Source organism: Callospermophilus lateralis, chromosome 7 (genome assembly GCF_048772815.1).
Source record: "Callospermophilus lateralis isolate mCalLat2 chromosome 7, mCalLat2.hap1, whole genome shotgun sequence".
Taxonomy (NCBI): Eukaryota; Metazoa; Chordata; class Mammalia; order Rodentia; family Sciuridae; genus Callospermophilus; species Callospermophilus lateralis.
The window spans coordinates 11,499,386-11,514,893 of record NC_135311.1 but is presented as its reverse complement, the minus strand read 5'-3'; the positions used below and the strand labels follow the sequence as shown (position 1 = coordinate 11,514,893).

The following is a 15,508-nucleotide window of genomic DNA, read 5'->3' as shown; positions in this document are numbered from 1 at the left end:
GCAGGACAACCGTTGAACACCATTTCAAGGCGCTTTCAATCTCACCGACACAGCACAACTTGTGCAGATGAGGGTCCTGCGTTCCATCTTGTTTTCCCATTCTTCATCTCAGTGTCCTATGGAAAGTAACATAACATCTGTTGTACCTGTTTTGTCTTCTGAAAAACAAGTGTAATTATACCGCCTCAAGTTTATTGTTAGGATAAAATGAATGAGTATATGTATGTACATTCCACAGCTTTGCACCTACCATATAACAATATGGAATATGTATAGCAATTATTGTTTAGAATGACCAGCTGTAGGCACACTGAGAGAACAGCAGATGAATGAGAGAGTCTACCCAGATGTGCTCATAACTGAGTTAGGAATACAGGAAGATCAATACTAAGAAATGATTAAAAAGCGTGATGACGGAGTCCAACTTTTACATACCTTGAGGCTCAGGACAGATTGCAATTTGTTTGAGCTATAGGTAATAAGATGGATTTTGTTTTTGGAGGATGACCTGCCAAGGCTGAGGCCCGGAGACAAACGGAGCTCAAGGCTCCAAAATAAATGTAAGGTATTTATTTGGAAATCAAAGCAAAATGAGAAATATCAGTTTAAAAGTATAAAAACCTCATCCAACAGAATTTTGAGAGGAGAACTGATGAATCTACCCAGAGACTTTAAACTGACTTCCAGTGTCAGAGCACGTGGAGATCAGCCCTTTATGGACCCAGCAGCAGGAAATCATGCTTAAACCCACTGGGCAATTGCCACTCCTCTTGTCTCAACATGAAGAGTCCTTCCATAAGACCTTAAGCCCCCCCCCCCCGCCTTGGCACAGGAGAAGTGGGCAGAAAACATGACCTGGGTCCTAACAGGACCATCTTAGAGGGAAGGTGAGCCTGTTCACCCCACAGATTGTTCCTAATAGCTTAGCCAATTCCCTTCTCCTAAATGGTGTTCTCAGGATTGGGAAATGAGCTGCCTTGGTAATGAGGTCTCCTGGCGCTCTGCTGTTTGGTTTGAGGTTTCTGCCACTGAATCACTTGGGAGTAGTAACTGCTTTTTGGAGAGAGAGAGACCCAGCATTTGGAACAGAAGATCCGTACCTTATTAAGAACCCCCAATCAGAGCTACTGCTTTGTGACCCAAAGACAAGGTTCTTTCCGTGGGTGGGGCTATGAAAATCGGGAGGAACTGAATGTGACATTTTCTGTCCTTCACGTTCCTCTCAGACACACGAAGACGAAGATAGACTTCATTTCCTTCCTCTCTTAAACAGTTGTTTTTAGTTGTGACATTTTGGGTGGTGCCTAGAGACTGGCCAGCAAAAGGGGGAATTTTTCTAAAACCATAGCTCTGCTCAGTAAGGCTAGTAAGGAAAAAAAACTATTCCGTAAAACAGCATAACTCCACAAAGTGTTCTAAAGCTATGTCAGGACCGAGTTTTAAGTAATTTTATGAAGGACACTGATAAAAATTTTGGCAACATTTTATCACCCTAGTAAAAATCTGCATAACCCATTATTTCAAGCAGTCAGATTTCCGGAATGATAGATGTAACTCAGACATGAGCACAACTCTCTAGAAGACCCCAAAAGCAGGCTCCCTGGTGAGTATCACTTCCTTATGTACCAGGATGGGGAATGTTTACTAAAGCATAAACTCAGTTGTCACAGAGCAGTGACGATTTATAGAAGGAAAACATGATCTCTCCTGGGGAAGAGTTTGGAAATGTGGTGAATAGTGTAATGTAGAGAAGAGGGACATGAAACACTTGAAAGGCCTTAAATTGGGTCTTATACTAAAAATTGTTCAAGAGACTAAGCCCCATGAGACCAAGCACCATCTTGACAGTCTTTCTTTTCTTACAACTAGCACAGTACTTTGTGACTACGGAACACATTGACATGCTGGAAGAAATTATTTTGATTAGTAAAATCAAGCCAAATATTGGTTTAAGCAAATAAAAACTACATAGCAAGTTCTGTGGGTTTTTTTTTTTTTTTTTTAATATTTTTGGTGGAGCAGGGGGAGTTCTTTGTTTTCAGTCCTAGGGATTGACCAAAAGTACTCTTTCCTTGAATTAGATTCCCAGTCCTTTTTATTTTTAATTTGAGACAGGGTCTCACTAACTTCCTGAAGACTGACCTTGAACTTGCAATCTTTCTGCCTCAGTCTCCCAAGTCACTAAGATTACAGGTATGTACCACTGTGCTCACTGCACAGTGGATTTTAAAAATTCAGAAAAACAACAGGATAATTTTTGTTCTCTGGGGAAAAATAATAAACAGTATATTCATTGAGGATTGGGTCAAGGATCAGCCTTGTGTCACTTTTATTTGAAAGATAGGAAAGGCAATAAAATCGCCAAAATCAAAGATAGTATCTGAATGGTGTGATTTCTGTCCATCTGTATATTCCCTACATTTTCTTCCTCTTGTCTTTTACTTCTCACCTATATTTCCTAGATCCCAGATGAGTAATCCTTCTCTTTCTAATGCTTGGATTGTAGCACCCTCACTTGGCACCCCTTTATTGACTAGTCTGTTTACTGGATTCTCAGATATTGGTGCTGCTGGAGTTTCAGAGATATTGGGAACTTAGAGATGACTGATGGTCTGGCGGTAGAGGGAGTCAGAAATACTCCAGGCCACAAGTAGGTGTGAGGTCTTCTAGTCACAAGGAATCTTCTAGCGAAGATTCACCAGTCTTCTAGTGAAGAGAAATCATGTTATAAGAATTCTGTGCATGAATTTAAAAGTATACAAATGTAATGGAAACTGTGACTTACCATTAATATACTCTGAATTACAAGATAGCAAGTGATCTGGATATCGCTTTAGGTCCTTCCTATGTATATTAGTTGGATGGGCTATCCTGATCCACGGGAGAAGTAAAATATTGGCTGTTATCCAGAAGGGGATTAGAGACAAAACTGAAAATTGCATTCTTCCTAATCCATAGCTGTGTTACAAAGAAAGTGTGAGCAACAGTATATGAATCCAATCAATGCACTTCAGAGAGGTTCTTTAAAAGTCATGAAAAAAATCCATATGCGAGAGTGGAAGGTAAATGATGAAATTTAAAAAACCAAGGCTCAAGTAATCAAAGGATTGTTTACAATCTAGGAGTGTTAAAATGAATCCCCTAACTCTTCTGCTCCTATTACAAATTTAAACTGGCTCATTTATGAAAAATAAAAAGGAATAACCACTCATAAAATCTATTATTTTATAAGGATTTCCAACATGTAAAGCACCAGGTCAAATTCTTTAAATACATTAACCAATTTAATTCTCTTGGCAACTCAGTGTTTTATTACTATAATCAATTTAGAAATGAGTTTAATATTATGCTTAAAATTTTGAAGAGCTATTGAAGAAACTTAGGGTTGCTGCATGAACAGATTTTTTTTTTTTGAAAGATTACAATGACAAGAGTACTTCAGTAGCAAGGTACCTGAAGTGAGAAGTGTGAGTTAGGAGACCATCACATTATCAGAGTGTTTGGTGATGGTCATCAAAAGTTGGGTGTTGGTAACGGTATAGAGAGAAGGGGGCAGAGAGCAGAGTTTCAGGAGGGACTCCCATTGGGGGTCGGAAAAGGGAAGGGAAGTCATTCTCAGACTTCTGAATGGTTAAACCTGGTTGAGGATCAGGGTGAAAGCTGCCCAACTACATTCTCCTATGCTAGGTTCGCTTGGGGTAAGGCAAAATGCAGATGGGCCAGTTCATTTCTGTCCCCAACATAGCTTGGAACATGGAGAATTGGAGTAAAACCGTGGGCCTCTGGACTTTGTCTGGTTAAATGAATTTATCTTTGCTGTCACACTAGGAAAGTCTGCTTCCTATTTGAAGAGTCATCCTCGGGTTCATTCCATTCCCTTTCCTTCTTTGGTTTAGAATTCAAGGAGATAAGTTACATTTCTACAGTGCCTTATGAAATGATTTTTCATGGTCTTAGAGGATATTTGTTGCAGGGTCTCTGGGAAGACTAGCCAGCCAAAATGCTCCCTTTCCTAATCTTCCAGGATCACAGGGGATGTAGGTAAAGGGCTTAGGAAGGTGAAAGCCAGGACTAGATTTGGGCTCTCGGAAAGTGATGTCATTGTGGGGACCTTGCAGGGCACATGGCAGTGAATGTTGCAGTGAATGCTGTTGAAAAGACACAACATTTTTATTCATTAGCTAATTCATTCACAATTCATTAATTTGTCTCTAGACAACTTGTTTCCGTAAATTGACTATTGTGCACAGTGCGGCAATCAACATGGGCGTACAAATATCTCTTTGATGTTCGGATTGCAACTTGGGTATTTGAAAAGCTGATTAACACCATTAATCACTGGGAATTGCAAACTGAAACCACAATATCGCCTCCCAACAATTAGCATGGATAACATTTTTTAAAAACTCCCCAAGACTATTCTCAATAGATAACAAGTGTTGGGAACGATTTGTAGATATTGGAATCCTTTGACACCATTGGTGGGAGTGGAAATTGATGCAGCCACTGTGGAACGCAGTAGGGAAGTCCCTCAAATACTTAAAAGTAGAAATGTCACATAACCCAGCAATCCAACTTCTGGACGTATAGTCAAGAAATTGAAATCAGGGAGCTATTGCTACAAATCCCTTTTTAATTTGATTCAATTTTATTTAATTTATCTACTTTCCCTCTCGCCTCCATCTCTGCCCTTAATCCCAAGGAACTAGAGTAAGCCCTCTAGAGTAACAAAGAAGAAAGTGGGCAACGAGGTACACTGAGCAGTTGGCCAGTAGGTGAACACTGATGGTCCCTGGAGTTTGAGGCTTTGCTCAGAGGCTGGACAGACTTTACTAAAGTCCTGGGCCCAGCCAAATCTCTTTCGAGGTTCACTTACATGTCTTTATTTCCTTTACCTAGCTCTTTCTTCGGCTTTTCCCAATGCCAAAGCCAAACTCCACTTTTGTGACTGAATTTGCCTTTGAAGGCTTCTCCAGCTTTGGGTGGAGGCACAGGCTTGTCTTCTTCGTTGTTTTTCTAACCTTGTGCCTGCTGACTTTGTCGGGCAACGTGATTATCGTGACCATTATTCGGCTGGACCGTCACCTCCACACGCCCATGTACTTCTTCCTGAGCATGCTCTCCGTCTCTGAGACCTGCTACACGGTGGCCATCATTCCCCGTATGCTTTCTGGCCTCCTGAATCCTCACCAGACCATCGACATCCAAGGCTGTGCCACCCAGCTCTTCTTCTATCTCACCTTTGGCATCAACAATTGCTTCCTCCTCACGGCCATGGGGTACGACCGATACGTGGCCATCTGCAACCCCCTGAGGTATTCGGTCATCATGGGTAAGAGGGCCTGTGTCTGGCTGTCATCTGGGTCACTGGGAATTGGTCTGGGCATGGCCATTGTCCAGGTAACGTCTGTGTTTGGCCTGCCCTTCTGTGATGGCTTTGTTATCTCCCACTTTTTCTGTGACGTGAGACCCCTCCTGAAGCTGGCCTGTGCAGACACCACTCTCAATGAGATCGTCAACTTGGCCGTCAGTGTCTGTGTCCTTGTCCTACCCATGGGCCTGGTCTTCGTCTCCTACGTCCTCATCATCTCCACCATTCTCAAGATTGCTTCTGCAGATGGTCGGAAGAAGGCCTTCGCCACCTGTGCCTCCCACCTCACAGTGGTCATCATCCACTATGGCTGTGCCTCCGTCGTCTACCTCAAGCCCAAGTCCCAGAGTTCCCTGGGGCAGGACAGACTCATCTCAGTGACATACACCGTCATCACGCCTCTGCTGAACCCGGTGGTGTACAGCCTGAGGAACAAGGACGTCAAAGATGCTTTGCGAAGAGCCGTGGGGAGAAAGCCCCTCTCTCCTTAATCAGGACAGATTGGGAAGGCTTTTTTGTCTTTTTCTTTTTTCTTTTTAGTGTATCAATTTTTAATTCTATTTCATAAATATCCATACATATGGGATCAAAAAGTGTGAACTAAGTTGATCTGGGTGCTAAAATTGGGGGCTTCCTCTTGGTGTAGTCTTGCTTTTCCACATCCTGCTTTATAGGAATGAGAAAATAACTTGGCATACATGTAAAAATAGAGTAGGAGGATTTACATACCCATGTCACTCATACCCAGGTGCGCCCATGCACACTTGCACATAGCAACACATATCCTGAGAATAGTTTCAGTTATTTACACAATTCCAGTTAGTTCTGCAGGGTCCTAAAGAGCTGATGAAAAAACGGTTTGAAAAACCACCTCAAGAAAGAATTCTTTGTTGTTTTTGCGTGTTGTTAAGGGTGTCAGAGTAACCTGGGCAGTCATCCTAAAAAGTAAATGAGGAAACACACAGGCACATACATTGTTGAAGACTTTCTTCTCTTTTTGCTGCTTGCTAACATTCCATCACAACCTAGGAAGTCTTCAAAGGCTGCAGACACATCTGCCTTAACTGACCTGGGAATAAGGAGTGACAAAACTATCCGCTACAGATGACATAGATGGGGGTTATTCCTAGTCCTGAGGTGCCCGGATGAGAAAGCTTGCATTAAAAAAAAAAAAAAAAAAGAGGCCATGCTGAAAATCTTAACATTTTTCTTCCTTTCAACACAGGAATAAAGAGAATAGGGTTCTGAAGAAGCCAAGCAAAGGTAGTGTTCCTTTTGCAGGGTAGAACTAAGCTCTCTGAAACAGTGTTAAAAACACAAGCACTTTAACTACAACGATGGAAAATATTTATTAATGGACAGAAATCTGAACATTGGCTTAAAAAATTTTTACAGGAAGCTCTTAAACCTGATGCAGTTAATTTTTCAGGAGTCTCTTCTTGAATACTCTGAACTTTAAACCCAAGTTCGAAACAGCATTTCAAGTCACAGAAGGTGAAAGTGAGATGCACTGGTGCAAGAAAGTATCCTGTGTCTGGTCCTTCCTCTCCATTCTGGGTTTCACAGTGCACTGAATGTTTGCAGGCTAGCACAGCAGAAGTGCTAATAGCGAGGAAAAATACCCTGAGTTTAAAGCACTCTTCCTGTAGCATCCAGAATCCACCTGATCTTGTAGCATGACCCTGCAGAGGCTACCTATCACTTGTGAAAGTGTTTTCAGATCTTCTGAGAGCTGAGAATGGGGCAAGTCGATGGAGATGAACCCATCCTTTAACTCAAATGAACATATGTCTCTCTGCACAAAAACACTGGCATGTGAAGTCTGACTGAGGATAAAAGATAATCTTTGCTTTTGTGTCCAGATTTCCAGAAATGATACAATAACTTCATTCCTGTGAGAGTGATCAAAACAGAATTAAAATTTTTGCTTAGTAATTCTGTTTAATCTGGTCAAACCTATTGAATCTGTCTCCTTTCTGAAGTTGAATCTGGTGGATAATGTGGCATGCCGCCCGGATCACACACACCCCTCAGGACCCACACATCCCACACATGCCTATCCCTCCAGGTGATGGGAGAACCATGGATTGAGGAATCTCGGGGAGTCCCTCCTCAGGAACTCTCTTTGTAAAGGAGCTATTTCCTACAAATTCACACTAACCTTTTGGGGTGTATTGCCACCAGTGATTTGCCTGGTTCAAGCTATTGCATCTCTTGAGACAATTAAGAAGAGCTCTCCCAACTACAAGGAGTTCTTATCCACAAAATGGTCTGAGAGTTTTGCTGTGCGCACCTGACATCTCAACTTCTCTTTTTGCATCCTGCTTCCTTCACTCCCACAAAGGTATAGCTGTTGGGAGCATAGTCTAATAAACTTGCTGCATTTAAATCTGTGTCTCAGAGTCTGTTTCCTGGGGTTGCCAACCTGCAACATTTTAGGATCGCATTTCTGAATCAGCCACTGACATAAGGTGAGAGCTCAGATTTTTAGCCATTCTATATCCTAGTGAAGGCAGAGGTCAGTGACTCCTGTATTGGGATATTTATAAAATGATTGCATCATGTTTATTGAGCTATATTTACAGGGACTCAATTTAGTTGTCAGCAGTGCAGTATTATGTTCTTGGAAACTGGTTAAAAATAAAAATCTGAATTTTTCTCAGAATCCACAAGGAGTCATTTTATTTTTGTCTCTCTAAAATTCTTCATGAGCAATTTCATTTTCTTTGCAGCCCAGGGCCTCTACGTCCCAGTGAGACCTCTGCTGCTTTGAGGGCTGTGCTGAAAATCAACGACAACAGGAAAGACTAAAAGTGGGCCTATGTCTCTCCAATTTTCAAAAGAGACGGTTGTGGGTTTTGTAGGGGATGTAACTGAAGTGAAGCTGAAGAGATCCTGGGTGCATTTGTAGAGTTAAGGGTTTGGGGTGTGACTATTGTGGAGGTTGATGAAGTACCAATGCGGACATGAACTTGGTAAGTAACTGCACAGAGTTAGTCTGATAAACCAAGGCTGGAGAACATCTTCAGTCTCTGAGGTCACACTAGAACCTGGGCTGTCAGGTGTCTCTGCCTACCACAACAGGAAGCTTCACCTATAGGTTCAAAGAGAGGCACCTGCTCCCTGCATTTCCCACTTAGTGAGAAGAGGGGAAGGACACAGTTTTTTCTCAAGGCCTCAGTTCTCTAACACACCGACCTGGGGGAATCTTTCACCTGAATCTCCATCTTGGAGGCAGCCCATAGAATTTATCTTTCATTGGCCACAAGGAGAAGAACTGCTGCCTTGGTTTTCAGAAAACCAACTCCTAACTGGGAACTCATGATGATGTGTGGCGGCCGCCTGTGACAGAACAAATGTTGTTCCATGCTTTTTCCTAGACCCATCTGGTAGAAGATCGGAGGTGACAGAGGACAGTGCAAGGGAGAATTTGGGATGAATTCTTCTAGTCATCTGTCTAACATACTACTCTGGCATTGCGAGAAGATATTTTATGCATTAAAGTAAGAAGGTCTCTTTGCAAATGGCACATTTTGTAAATCCACATAATGTTCAAGTCCTAATTCTGTTTCACATTCCTTTTGGAAAAATAATAAGTGTTAACATGAAGAAGAAAATGGGAAGAAAGAGAGGGTAGAAACAGGTCTGAAACAAGAATTTAGATACATGGAAGAGCCCATGAAAGAAGCAGCAGAGGTGGGGAGTGTCAATCTCAGCAGCATATTCTAAATCCTTGCTCATACTTACAATGGTCAAGTTTTTTTAATCTTTTTAAAAATTTTTATTTATTTATTTATTTTTGCATTATAATAAGAGAGAATTTTTTAATCTATGTTTTCATGGTTCTTGCTTCTAGAAGAAAATAAATGAGCAAACGAACAAAGATCCCTAGAAGCCTCATGTTACCTAGCTTCATAGTTATTTTATTCAAATTGTGCTTCTCTTTCACAAATGCTATAAATGAGTATACCCATTATTCAATTATTCAAATAATATTTATTGAGCACTTAAGTATTACATGCCAGTTAAACCAGGTACAGTTGGTTTAATTAAATAATTCTGCAAATCCTCAAACATAGGCTTCTGTGAACATCCTGAGTTGCGTCTGACAATGGAGAAGCAATTGCTGGTGCAGTAAAATATTGCTGTTGCCAATTCTCCCTTAAGAAATGACATCAGCTCTTTTCAGGATCTGGCTTAGGAAGCGACTTCCTAGGTTTGTTGACTTTTTCAGTTTCCTTAATCTTCAAGAGAGATTTAAACTGCTGCTCCGTCAAGAAAAACAGTCCTGTGTCCACAGCAAACAGAGTCGCCACCAACAAGGGGACAATAATTTGCAGCCACATGTACTTAGTCCGGTATGCTAGCGTAGAACAGAGATGCAACAAGAGACAAAATTTGTGTTAGATCTTGACAAAATTTGTGTCAGAGCTTCACTTCCTTAAGAGAAGGGTCAACCATGGCCCCCCCATCTTTAGTGTGATATGATATTAAGGAACAGAGAGAAAACACCTGGGGGATTGAGTTCCACAGGATATACTCCCTGGAACACTCAGGAGGGCTAAGTATTTGCTAATAATCCCCATCTCACCGTTCTTCTACCCAGTGTGACTAACAGGAAAGTCATAGGAAAAATGGCCTCTTTCCTGGATCTGACATGACCAGCATCCATATATGATTTGAAAGCCGAAAGGAGACAAAGTGAAACCAGTGTTCACCGGTGCCTTGTTTCTTAATCAGTAGACTATGGTTTCTTGCATGATTACTGGGTAAAATGGAGCTACTGGAGTAGTCATACTGCCTTCCAATTCTACTATTTCACAACTCTGTGATTTTATTTACACAACACTGATTTTGCGATTATTCTAGAATTTGAAAGCTGCAAAATATTATAGCTCGAAATGACTTGGAGGTCACCTAGACCAGTGTTTCTCAATGCTAGCTAGACATTACCAACCCCACCCAAAATCAATTCTACCAGAATGTTAAAAGATAAGACAGGGACATCAATCTCTCTTGAAATTCCTCAAGTGATTCTAGTGGAGTCTAGACCCACCCCTCAACTTACACATGAAGATCTTGGAAGTCCTGGGACAATTGGACAACACTTTGCTCTCAAATTAGCAGAGAACTGCCATGAGGGCTTAACCTGACCTTTAGCCTCATGTTTTATGGACATAATTATGAACATGCCAAGGGGAAAAAAAATCTAATTTCCACCTTGCAAGGAGAATATTTCAGTTCCTTCCTGGTATATGAAGTCTGGAAAGAGCTGTTTCTCTTACAGGCCACAGAGGTAGCCCACCTGCCAGCTCTGTATCCATCCAGCCCAGTCCCTCATTCCCAGAATACAGGCACACAGCTTACTAACTGGTTGGCTTCATTTCCTAGACCTTGTAAGCTAGGATCAACTCTTCCATCTCTTCACATCTTTTGTTTGTTCCTTCAACCTAGAGCTCTCTTTAAAATTTGAAATATTTAAAAATCTCCATCTTCAACATAAGTTCTTTCCTCAGGAGCAACCAATGAATTTGAGATCAAAATAATCTTCATAACCTGTTAAGTCTGCCTTGTTTCTCAATCAATAACCTATCATTTCTTGCACGACCTCTGGATAAAATAAAGATTTGGAGTAGTTGCATGGCCATTAGATAGATAGCTCTCTTTTAAACAGGGAACTGCCATCAGAGTTTAACTCTAACTTTTGGCATCATGCATTTTTTAGACATAATTATGATTATTCCAAGAAAAAAAAAAGCATAAACATCAAATTCCAAGTTACAAAGACTTTTTTTTAAAATAAAGTCTTTTAAACAAACGTGATCGCATTATTCATTTGAATCCCAGAGTGTGGGCAGTTACCATCATTTAACAACTAAGGAATCTGTGCCTGCGATGCATGCTATGTCTTATGTCTCCTCGTGGTAAGTCTAGTAGCCTTTCCTACCTACCACAGCTGATCCCATTCTAAAAGCTGCAAAGACTTTAGGCTCAGATGTCCTCTCTTCCTTCCCTGCTGTGGACTACTTCTTTTTTTTTTTTTCCTTTACCAACTCACCTTTTATCACTGTAATTCGAAGGGGCTCAGAGACACAGGGCTGCTTCTGAAGTAGGCCCTTACAGAAATAGCTGCCACTGTCGTTAAGTGAGGCATTTGTAATGGAGAACACTTTGTTCTCGTAGGAGTACTTGAGAGCCATGTCATCCTTGTAGTAGATCACCTTTTTGATCTTCCAGTTCCTCCAACCATGGCACCTGAGGAAGAGCGACTCCCCTTCCAACACCTCCTCAGCAGAGGCCTGGAGAAGCATCCAGTCTGAAAAAGCATCCATCATCTCATTTATTTAATAGTGAATAGAGGGAAGGAAGAATGGGAACTAGGATGCGGGGAAGAGATTTAGAGAGAAGGAGAGAGAGAGAATAGGGGTCCTGCGTAGAGTGTGGGTCAGGAACCAGGGATTATTATTAACCCATTTCTTGGTTTGTCAGATCAATAAAAGTAATCACAAAATAAGGCTTACAGACTGTTTTCCTCCTGAAAAGTCAGACTGGAGCTGTAAAGGGTCATACCTCCCTGCTGAGCCTATATACATGGAAGGACTGAAACCCAGAATCCCTTCAGATCTATTATAGGCAATTCCAGACAGAAAAGGGAAATTAAACACACTCTTGCCAGGACGTTTGCAGCTTAGGAGACTCTATTTTGTTCTCTCTGAACTCACAGAGGCTTCCCGGTTCTGTTGCTAACCGAGTTGGCCTCAAAACTTCCTTAAACCATATATAACAATTTTAATTAATTATTTGCATAATTCTATACTTAACGTCCCTTCCCCTATTTGGCTCCGTTTTGGAAGGTTAGGCACCATTTCTGGTTCTATTTTCTATCCCCAGTGCCTGACAGTGCCTAGAAGTTAGTGAGCACTTCTTGACCAAAAATATTTGTCGACAATGAGCCAGTAAAAGACAAGAATCAGGTTCTATGACTAATGTCATCGTAAGAATTTAAAAGCGAAAGAATTTCAAATGGGAACATGGCTAACCTATTCATTTAGAATAAATCTTTGAGGACTTATTTAGAATCTTTTTTTTTTTTCCTTAAGATCTGAGGATTGAACCCAGGACCTTACACATGCTAGGCAAGTACTCTACCACTGAGCTACATCCACAGCCCACTTCTCTACAACCATCTATAAGGAAATAAGCTATTCCACACTGTTTTAGTTTGTATTTGGAATTTTGTTTATGTATGTTAAAAATTTTCACTCCAGAGAAAAATAAAAAGTGTCACAATAACTTATCTATCCAAATTAAATCATTAGTTTATAATATATCTGTGTCTAAGACAGTGGAAAATAAAGTAGAATAATAATATTGTGAGATGACCAGAATAGTGAAAGAAGGCAGAAGGGTGGGCGGAAGGAATGGGAGTAGAAGAAGAGAAATGGAGCAGTATTGAAGGAGAAGCCATGGGTCCCTTCTCCCCAACTTCATTCTTCACGTGAGAGATATCTATTCCCCAAACCCCAGAACTTACCACTGATCACTTCCAAGTACACAGGTTTACTCTTGTAAAAATTTCGGCCATGACATGTGTATATCCCACTGTGTTGATAGGTGGCATTCACGATGCTCCATTTTGAAGCTGTCACTTCCGAAATGGTGCCATTATGGGTCCACACAGTGTGGCTGTCCTCGGTGGAATTATTCCTTTTACATTCGAGAGTCACATTCTCTCCTCTAAAAATTCTATTCCATGGGGGGTTCAAGGTGAGAATAGATTTTCGATTGCCTTCAAGAAGATAAAATTATGGAAAGAAATACAAAAAGAAAAAAAATTGAAAACTATCCAGGCTCAAAACATGTCAATAGTCAATCAATTGTCAGTATATCCTTGTATTATTGGTAGTAAGCCTCTATCCTGATTTCTAGGAGAAGTGCTAAAAAATGTAGGAAATAGTATAGAGACCCCAGGGAGACAGGACACTAGAGATTTAAAAACAACAAGCAAACAAACTAATTTACTATATGACTTGGGATATTCACTCCAATTCTCTTAAATTGAATTTCAGTATCGACAAATGGAAATTGCAATCTCTTTTCAGGGAGAGATAATATCTTTCATACTCAACCATTGCTCAGCACAATGGTTGCTACATAGTCAGGGTTCATTAGCTATTTATTGAGTGAATGAATGCAGGAATAGTGGATGGATAAACATTAGAGTCAGGCATAGTGGTGCACACCTATAATCCCAGTGGTTCAGGAAGCTGAGGCGGGAGGATCACAAGTTGAAAGCCAGCCTCAGCAACTTAACAAGGCCCTAAGCAACTAAGTGAGACTCTGTTTCAAAATAAAAATAAAATGGGCTGGGGATGTGCCTCAGTGGTTAAGCACTCCTGGGTTCAATCCCCAGTATCAAATATATATATGTACACACACACACACACACACACGTATATATAAATATATTAGAGTAGATGAAATATAGGGTCCTTCCAAGCTCTGACTTTTTATGGCTATTTAATTGCTAGTGTATATAGAGTGCAAAAAAATAGGCCAATTCTGGAAGGTAGTGAGAGTCTCCAAGACAGACATTCTTAGCTTCTAGGAGCAAAGGGGTGTGGTACAAATTTGAACAGAGGCTAAGGAAGTGGCTAAATGGTATTGACAAAAGAGTGACACAGTCAAAGAAGTGGACATGGGCCCAGAAGACTTGGAATCCAGTCCTCTGTTGGCTGTGTAACCTCTGGGAAAGTCACCTCCTCTGATTTTCCGCATTCTCAATTATAAAAACAAAAAAGTAACATTAATAATAATCATGTAAAAATTGAATGAGGGTATGCCAAAAGGATTAAAAGAGAGGCTGAGGCACGTCGATGTGCAGCTGATATGGATTTTGGCTTAAACAGAGAAGATGACTTGAGAGAATAAGGAATTTTATTTTACGGGAGGGAGAAGAAGGAAAGGACAACGTAGAAATGGGAAGTGGGTGGGCCAAAGAGTGGCAGGTTCCCACGCGTTAGCCAAAGTGAAGGGATGAAGGCAAAGGCTGAGGGGAAGAGTGGGACCAGTCACACTGGAATGCTGAGGGACGGGGCAGAGGACTCACCTGTTAGCGTGCCAGCCAGAGCTGCAAAAGTCCAGAAAGGAGAAGTTAGCATCGCTCCCCAGTCTTCTGGGACTCCACAGTACAGGGATCTGGGTGTGGGGGTGAGATCTACATCCATGGAGGGCTGAACAGCTCAGGAATCTGAGCCAGGTAGAGGGAGAAGGAACTTTTCTCTTCCTTTGCTAGGAATCTTGTTGTCTGGGAGATGCCAGAGTAATTGCAAGGAACCAGGCTCTTAATTTGGTTTCCCCCCAGGTGTTACTCAGCCCAGTTTCCCATCCTTTCCAGTTCGACTCCACTACAGAGTCCCCGGGAAATGTCTCATGGTTTATATGTGTCCTTGAACAAGTCACCACCAAACTAATCAAAATCCCACCGCCACCCCACTGCCTCCTAGATCCATTTGGGCCCCTCCAGGTGGAGTAACCGAACCTCTACTTACAGAAGAGCAGCAACGCTATGCACAGTGGGGCACACCCTCCCATGGCAGCAGGCATCTCCTCTGTGCCCCCAGGTGCCGGCTGGGCTGGTAAGAACTATGTTCTCAGAAATAGGCTTGAAACTAAAAAGGAGAAGGAAATGTTTTCTGTATCATATCTAGTTAACTCATCAATGATGCCTGGGCTGGTCTCTTTCTCCAGAGATAATATTCAGGGTTGTTCTGAACTGGGGCGATTTAATACTTACCCCTTTATTCTGCTCCCCATCAAATCTCCATAAGCACACTTGGAATCTGGTGGGAGAGGGCCATAGGTAGGGTCACTAGGCCTCCTGAAACTCTCAATCAATACATAACTAGTTTGCAACTTAGGTAAGTGAGGTGCAGGGGAGAACAGAATCAAACAACAATTACTGCATACTTAATATATGCCAGGCACTGTCTAAACACATCTGATATTTCATCTATTTCTCACAAAAATTTATGAGTTAGGAACTACTGCTCTCTACATTGCATAGATAGGAAAAGTGGCTCTTAGAAAGCTTTAGCAACTTGTTTCAGGCCATCACTCAGGAAATGACTAATTTGG

The 15,508-nt window shown here is 41.4% G+C and overlaps 2 protein-coding genes across 2 annotated transcripts; one reads left to right on the top strand and one right to left on the bottom strand.

The window, feature by feature from the left end:
• Positions 1-4,920: 4,920 nt before the first annotated feature.
• On the top strand, positions 4,921-5,862 carry LOC143403560 (olfactory receptor 10J3-like). The gene has a single exon (XM_076861605.1). It carries the CDS (start codon positions 4,921-4,923, stop codon positions 5,860-5,862), a length of 942 nt encoding a protein of 313 aa, XP_076717720.1.
• A 3,684-nt stretch (positions 5,863-9,546) lies between these two features.
• Fcer1a (Fc epsilon receptor Ia) lies at positions 9,547-14,989 on the bottom strand. The gene is made up of 5 exons (XM_076861604.1): positions 14,923-14,989; positions 14,481-14,501; positions 12,906-13,160; positions 11,430-11,687; positions 9,547-9,734 (listed from the first exon to the last, which is right to left on the bottom strand). Exons 1-5 carry the CDS (start codon positions 14,975-14,977, stop codon positions 9,547-9,549), a joined length of 777 nt encoding a protein of 258 aa, XP_076717719.1. The 5' UTR covers positions 14,978-14,989.
• Between the last annotated feature and the right edge of the window lie 519 nt (positions 14,990-15,508).

Bases quoted from the DNA above. Each gene is read 5' to 3' on its own strand.
- LOC143403560 (XM_076861605.1), top strand. From the start codon at position 4,921: ATGCCAAAGCCAAACTCCACTTTTGTGACTGAATTTGCCTTTGAAGGC.
- Fcer1a (XM_076861604.1), bottom strand. From the start codon at position 14,977: ATGCCTGCTGCCATGGGAGGGTGTGCCCCACTGTGCATAGCGTTGCTG. The intron at 11,688-12,905 runs GTAAGTTCTGGG...ATGCTTTTTCAG, and splicing joins GTACTTGGAAGTGATCAGTG to ACTGGATGCTTCTCCAGGCC. The intron at 9,735-11,429 runs GTGAGTTGGTAA...GTTCTACGCTAG, and splicing joins TCGAATTACAGTGATAAAAG to CATACCGGACTAAGTACATG.